The sequence below is a fragment of the Brachyistius frenatus genome, unplaced genomic scaffold (genome assembly GCF_029030835.1).
Source record: "Brachyistius frenatus isolate BFR_SWC_R1_liver_20210118 unplaced genomic scaffold, ASM2903083v1 Contig_1, whole genome shotgun sequence".
In the NCBI taxonomy this organism is placed as follows: domain Eukaryota; kingdom Metazoa; phylum Chordata; class Actinopteri; family Embiotocidae; genus Brachyistius; species Brachyistius frenatus.
The window spans coordinates 6,914,436-6,922,500 of record NW_027210600.1 but is presented as its reverse complement, the minus strand read 5'-3'; the positions used below and the strand labels follow the sequence as shown (position 1 = coordinate 6,922,500).

Genomic DNA, 8,065 nt, shown 5'->3' with positions numbered 1-8,065 from the left:
CACACACACACACACACACACACACACACACACACACACACACACACACACACACACACACACACACACACACACACACACACACACACACACACACACACACACACACACACACACACACACTTTTGATGACAAGCTACTGATTGAAATTAATTTCCTGGAACTGTATTCTTATCATAACTTTACTGTATTTAATCCATATCTTCTCTAACATTATCCCAACAACAAAACCAATTTGACTAACAACAAGATCTTAAGTTTAGCTGTAATTCAAGCCTCCGTCTTTAAAATAACTCTTCCTAATAAGGTGTGAGAAACGCTCATTACAAGCGACCAGCTGGCCAGGTTTCTATTCTTGTGTAGGGCCCACAATAGAAACAACAAAAGGGACATACAAACTTACACCCTTTCTAGACAAACACTGCGAAAATACAGATCCGTGCTCACATGTAACATGACATGTTTTTTTTAAAGGAAGAGGTGTCGAGCACTGGGCAGAACAATAATTAATGCAAACTTATGATGTTTGTCATGTAGAAGCAAGCTTCCTCGCTTTTTGTATTTATGCAGAATTAAGTTTAATGAACTGTCAGATTTGAACAGTATGAAGTCGTTTTGGCTCAGTTAGGGGCCACAGTATTGGCTGAGGGTTTTCACAGACCCCAGTTTCTTCTTACAATAAATCAAGATTACTTTGTGTAAAACCTACAGAAGGCACCCAACGACCGCATTGATTTATACTGTTGACATAAAATGGATTTCTACTCCGTTAGAGATAAGAACAGTTGTATTACACCTAATCATAGTCTACACTGGTAAACACTAATGTTAAACAGCTGGTAACTAAATTAATGCATCCATCTCCTTCTTTAGAGCTCTAAAGGACACACACAAAGTAAAAACAGGCCTGTTGTGGCATTCATTGAGTTCATTGTATTGAATCCGTTGAGTTCAGTGACATAACTACAATCTTCACACTAGCTGAGCCATGTGACCGTGCTGATGTTGCATTTTATTCCTCTCCAGATCAATTCGCCTGTTTGCTTTGGTTTTTCAAATTAGGACTCTGCACTTTACGTCAATGTGTTTCCTTCAACAGTCAACAGATTTGCTTTCGGGTGTACTGAATACTCTAAATTGATCATACTCTAGTTTGCCTCTGTATGTGTGTCAGTCCTGACATACAGCTGCTTCTCACCTTAAGTGGGTTGGGATCAGGTTCAGCCACATGCACAGGATGAGCAGATAAGGAAAATATATTGATAAAGAGATGGATGATAATTATACTACATGATCAGTTATGTGCCACTTTACAAACCTTATTTCAATGTAATTCCATGCGGGGAAACACGAGCTCAACAGAAAGCTGCACGTGGTTCTACAGACAGAGTAAATCTAAATCTGAAAATTCTACAAATAAAAATACATTTTATGATAATGTACAGACGTGGCTACAGTTTACTTTTAAGCTGCACCTTTGTGTACAGTAAACTCAGCAGAAGAGAAGTTAGTGAAGCAGGATTACGAAGGTCTGAAGCATTAATCCTCAGAGCATATCTACATTCAGGAGTCTCTTTGATTATTTGATGACATCTTCCTACAGTTTGTAGTTATAGTGTGTTCATTTGTTTTTCAATTAAGTTTATTTATTCAGTGTGGTATGGCCAGAGGCACAAATCTGAGCTGAGGCAAGAGCCGAACTCCCAGTCTCTGCAATTAGGAACAAAATACCTGACCAGTTATTGAATTTTATTAAGATCCAAACCAAAAAAACAAAAAACAAAAATCCCCAAATTAATTATTTAAATATGTTGAAACTAAATTATGCAAAGTCAAATGTTTATTAAAAAACCTGCCACTGGCAGTGATGAAAGCAGATTGTTGATGCTGGTGACTGAATGTTACTTCAGATCTCCTTGTGAGTCACTGTTGATTTCCTGTCTTCTCTAACACTCTTGGCCTTTGACTTTTTACTATTGAGGCACCTTTTTATTTTCAGTCTTACTTATTTTGTTCAGATGATTAAAATTGGAGACTTTCACAGCGCCTAAGCGCAGCCAGTTACCTTAAACAATTCATGCTCCCATTTCTTATGGCTTAATAGATGGTTATTTACAGATGTTTACTCAGAGTAAACATATATATCAGCAGTTCAGACCGTACATTGTACTTTTAACTGAATGCTGTACATATAATTCTGGACTTATAGATGGAGAATCATACAATGGATAGATCTGTGTACTGAAAGCTTTCAATCCAACTGTTTTTCTGAAGCGCACACACACATTTTGTATAAACACAAATTAACACAAACATAGGCAAAAGCATGCAAACACAGCACACAATAGTTTCTCTGTCTTCTCTCTTTGCCTCCAGTTTATCTTCCCTCTCCGTCTCCTTTCTCTCTCACTGAATATTTTAGTATTGATGAGCCCATTACTGATGATAACACATTGCAACGTCAGCATCCTTTCTCTTTCTCTCTCTCTCACACACACACACACACACACACACACACACACACACACACACACACACACACACACACACACACACACACACACACACACACACACACACACTCATCAGGAGTCAGGTTACAACTCTGCTGCTGCTGCTGCTGCTGAGTACTTCTGTGCATCTCTGTGCGTGTGTGTGTGTGTGTGTGTGTGTGTGTGTGTGTGTGTGTGTGTGTGTGTGTGTGTGTGTGTGTGTGTGTGTGTGTGTGTGTGTGTGTGTGTGTGTGTGTGTCTGTGTCTGTTCAGCAGGAGGCTGGGGAATCTGACTTCCTGGCGTCAGTCCAACAAATTGCAATATTTTTCAGCCTGAAAAACCACTCACGTGCACACCCGGCTGGCACATAAGTACACACTTAAATACAGATCACAAGGGCGATGTGTGCTGGCTGTTAAAACGATGCACGGTGAGAACGGCGGATAAGCAAAGTGCTTTGAATATGAACCTTGTCTTCCTCTTTAGGCTGTTTAGAACCCAAAAACACAAACAAAATCATAACGGATTGTAGCATCAAACACTTTGAGCAAAAAGCGCTTCCGGCTTGTACAGAATGCATGAGTGTGATTCCTGAAACTGTAGAGTTTTGTCAATATTTTTGATGATGAATAGCCGGCTCTTGAAGCAACAATCCAAGAATCCAAACCTCTAGAAGCACATCACGAGGATAAAAAAAGCCTCTGGAGGTTTCTCGTGTAATTTGTCAGCCAAAACGGTTGTGTTTGATCTCAGCGCTCAATCACAAGAGGTACAGTACAGGCTTGACATCTCCTCCTGTGTGTTTTGTGAAAGTGTCACACTTCATGACCTTCACCGATCACTGGTGCTTCTCTAAGTCAAAGCGGCTCCAGCTTGAGGGAAGCAGGTGAGATCAGCCACTGAAGCTAATTGTATATCAGAGACCACTGACGTGCATGTGGCAGATTCATTACACTCTGACAATCCTGGTTGTTTTCCCCCAGACTGGCCAACAAATGCTCAATGTAAGAGGCTTGCAGTCTCTTCTGTGGTGAGGTGAATCAAAGTCATTATCCTCCCAGAGATTTCCTTTGTCGAGTTTAAACCAATAATGAAGGAGGATATATAGAGAATCAACTAGATTAGAGGATTTTTCAACTTTGGGGAAAAAGGGAGTTGAAACTCGATATGTGGAAAATGTCACTGATATTTGTGCAGTCTGTGTGTAATGGCATCACAATGTCATTATCCACAAATTATGCTATTCAGCTATAAAAGCAGGGGAGGGGACTCGCAGTATCATATCATTCCTGAGGGAAGCTCCCATATATACAGTATGAGCATGCTATTTGATCAGCCACGCGTTTGATCACAACCACTCAACTCCACAGGACCAGATGTGTCACTTCAATTTGAGAGCAGGGATTGTGGGTAACGATTCATTATAAAACAGCAGAAACCTGCTTCAGAATCAGGAATGCTCGACATTGACATTTAAAAGCAATGCAGTCCAACACAACGACACAACTAACAGCCTCAACAGTCGCTGCGGAGTTTCATGAACGCCTCTCTAACACAGTAAACACTATTAACTTCACAAAGTGAGGATGTAAGCCTGGGCTGTTTTATTGCTTTAAATAACACAGACCCATTATTATATTGATTATGTCAGCCTCCTTTGATCCACGCCACATATTTGCTGTCCTGTGGAAAACATGATTATTTTTGTGAACTAAGAAAAACCCGCCTCAAGATTAAGGATGAACTTTTAAACTAAAATGCAGCTTTGTTTTAAAGTCTGTGAGGATGAACTTTCGGTGGGCTTCAAAGGAGAAAACTGCTCCGAAGATGAAACGATCCCCAAGTTTATCTGAATAAACATCACATATTTTGCTAAAGGGAACTCTTTTTAAGGAATTTATAAGTTGCAAACAGTATCTGTATTATTATAAACTATAAAAGAACAAGATTAAAGAAAAAAAATCTGTTTGGTGTATCCTTTCTTTGGTCTGTAATGAATAGAGGAATGCGTATTAGGGTTGATAGATTTTTGTGCAGTTGCCTGTGCTGCAGGTCAAACAGTAAAAAAAAAATTTCCACAGCCTGGCATCCCACAGCCGTAAATGAGCTGTAACTCAATTATAAAGCATTACTAAATCATTTCTTTAACATTAATAAAGTTTATTAAACATTTATGGGGAGTGCCATTAGAAAGAAGTAGTGCCATACTGGACAGTGAGGGAGACAGAGTAGGCCAACCATTATTTTTAAGATAATGTGGCTACAAAGTCAGCCCTTAAAAAGACATTTAAACGATTTTCAGGGACAAAATTCAATTAGGAGGGAGAGCACAGCACATGTATCTGTCTCTGTAGGAATATTAGAGGAAGAGTAGCCAATCGGAGTGCTTTTGATACAAAGGTATGATAAGGTCACTAAACTGTCTGTACAGCAGACTAAGCACACTAACTGATCATTTTAGTGGTATTACAGCCGGCTGGTGGAGAGCTGAAGGGATTTTTGTCCTGGCAGCCGTTTTGCACAGTTCACGCGGGGTCTCCCCACTGCCGCCGTCACTGGGAATAATGACAACCAGCAGGTCACAGTCGCACCGACTACTTACACACCGCGCTGTATTTGGCTCTTTGCTTTAGACGCCATGTGCCTTTACAAACATCCAGTCAGAGCTGTGCGCGGAGAAGCGGCGAGAGGCTTCGAGGCGCAGAGCAGCTACACGGTTATTAGACACACTTGCACTTACATCTCGGAGGACGGAGGTTGGCTACGGCAGAGGAGCGCGTGTCCGCACGCTTGTCCCATCGCGCATCCTGCCTCGCGCCTTCCCGGTAAACCCCAAACGGCTGCAGTCGGGAGGGGGGGGGGTGGGGGGGGTGAGGGACGTGGCGGGCGAAGGGAGGAGAGGAGAAGAGAAGGAAGGGAGCCGCGGGTGTCTGTCTGCCGGGCCGGGGCCAGGTGAAGGAGGGTTAGACGATGGATGGGCGGATGGATGACTGGGTGGGTGCTTCTCTCGCTTCCTCCCCCAGTCTGCCAGCCTCTCTCCTCTCTCGGTAAGTGATATTCGAGCTGCGGTGAGGGAGGATATATCAGCTGAGCAGAGAGAGAGAGAGAGAGATAGAGATGGAGAGAGTGAGAGAGAGAGAGCGCTCACCCGGTGGTTTCACGTTCAGCGCCACATGGACGCGTCAAGTCACAGACCCGTCAGTCAAACCGGAGCGCAGGCACGTCACTCGTCCGCGTGCGCTTAAAAATAAACCCAAGCCTCCACGAGCAACAGCTAATTCACCCGTGGAAATTGAAAGTTGTGTTGCTGCGAATAATTCAACTTTAACGGCGCCGTCCTCACTTCTCGGTTGCGCATTTTTCCACAGCTGCCACCGCGCGCTCTGCACACCGAGCCCTGCTTTCATATAGGCTACGTAGGTCTGTCTGTCTGTGGGGCAGGACACGATCTGGACTCGTTCAACTCTCTCTTCCAAACGGAGAAGAGCGAGCCCCGCTGTCCCCGCCGGGTTTAACGCCGCAGTCCACTCCGGTGTGTCTATCAGGTCTCAAGGTCCAACGCAGATCTTCTGCCATATATGGCCCTTCAGTACACACAAGGAAGCAGCAGGGATCCACACAGGAGCCTTGGCGCATGTTTGTTGACGGTCAATGACTTTTAAATACCCCCTCGTGGGTTTCAGGTGTCAGCTGTTTTACATGCTCGTGGTCCATTGAGGATTTCTGGTTGCTGTATTCATGTAAAACGTGATGAAAATACGTGTTTATGTGGTAAAAAAAAAAAAAAAATAATAATAATAATAATAATAAACCTCCGGTAGCCTTAACAACCACAGCCATCGGTATTCTCAGTTATTTTTGCCTGATTGGACTTCTGCTCAAGGCTGCCAGCACACACAGTCTGTGATTGATTGACAGTTTTGTCACTTCAGTTAGATTTGTTCCATATGTTCATCATTATCATCATAATTATTATTATTTCTGTCACTATTATTAGTTCATGAGTTTGGTGACCTCGGGAACTTCAACCTGAGCAGAGGACTAATCAGAAGTAACCGCAAACACCTGTGTCATTGAGCAAGGTCTCTATATCATTTTAAATTGGTCTAGTGGTTATGGCTGCTGTAAAATATTAATATTTTGTATGTGCAATTAGGTTCTTATTTGCAGACATGTGTTGATTTTTTTATATATATATATATATATATACAGTATATGGAGCTATATTCTTGTTTACATTGGGATTATAGATTGCACTTTTATATATCGTTTTTGACCCAGAGTAATAACTCTGAGTGGCTGAGCTCTCTGCAGTGCTGCGGTTTTATTATTTAAGAGAGCAAGATTGAAAACTGAAGTCAAATTTGACTTCTTTTAACTTGAATAAGATTGTGGAAAATTGCAGCCTGATTGGCCCACAGTCAAACAATGCTATTTATCATTGCAAGAAAAGCACAGGTATAACTACTAGTAGTAGTATATCATTTAACCACATCATTATGCACAATAGCAGGACCTTTAAACTTAAATAAAATGCAGCCGTTTTAAATCTTGTCAATCGCACCTTTTCTGTCTAAGTGCCAACTATAAAACACTGAATAAATGTTCCACTGCACCGCAGCTTACAATGCAGATCACTTATCTGTGACGGGTTATTACGGAAAGTTCAAAGGTCTCTCCCAGCCTAAGGAGTAGACCGAGCAGTGGCGGAAGAGGTATTACTGAGGATAAAACATCAGTACAGCAAAGTAAAATCACTCCATTAAAGGTAAAAGTCCTGCATGAAAAATCCTATTTGAAATCAGCAGAAAGGTATAGTTAAAGTATGTCCCGTTTTCATTTCTTCCACCTCATAATTCATCTTGCAACCTCTATAGAGGTCCTGACCCCTGGGATAGGCTGTGTAATTTGGTATTTGAGTTGTGGATGTTTTGTAGCTCTCTACACAGGAGAAATATTTGGTTATATTACAGGCCCTTTATTTGATAAATTGTCTCTTTGTGCGACAATATATAAATTAACGTCCAAAATATGAAGACATGTCCTCTAAAGTGGGTAGAGACCTGCTTTAGAACCCAACAGAAAGTGTGTTTATTTTTAATTTGTAGCTTGTGGCTGATCTCCATGTTACTGTCTAAACAGATCAAGTCTGATTTAAGCCAGATTATCTGAGTGTCATAGAAAAAGACCAGAAAGGCTCCAAAAATGCGATCTGTTGTGATGTCCAAATATATACCTGCCATCTTTACAGTCCTTCATGTATCTACAGACACTCGATGAATGTTTAAAAGGGAACGAGTTAGGACATTATATTTTCTTATCCGCCAGCTGGATGGAAAAAGGCACCGAATTTAAGTAATTTAGAAAAAAGAAGGACAATGCGATGTGTCTCACAAGCTGTGCAATGTTAAGAGAGGGCACCTGAAGTCACTCAGCAGGAGCTGTCAATGACAAGAGAGGACAAGACGAAGACACATAGCGGGAGAGAGACAAGAGAGATCAGGAAGCTGAGACAGTTGACATGAGAGGCAGGAGAGAAAGACAGTATGAGGGAGGCTGTGAAGCTTGTTAC

At 41.8% G+C, this 8,065-nt stretch overlaps 1 protein-coding gene across 1 annotated transcript in view; it reads right to left on the bottom strand.

Annotated features, from left to right (window-relative positions):
* LOC138632294 (cGMP-dependent 3',5'-cyclic phosphodiesterase) overlaps positions 1 to 5,532 on the bottom strand; it is a 146,007-nt gene extending 140,475 nt beyond the window's left edge. The window contains exon 1 of the mRNA XM_069717887.1: positions 5,234 to 5,532. Coding sequence (XP_069573988.1) covers positions 5,234 to 5,292 — 59 coding nt within the window. The 5' untranslated portion in view covers positions 5,293 to 5,532. The remainder of the gene's footprint in view (positions 1 to 5,233) is intronic.
* Between the last annotated feature and the right edge of the window lie 2,533 nt (positions 5,533 to 8,065).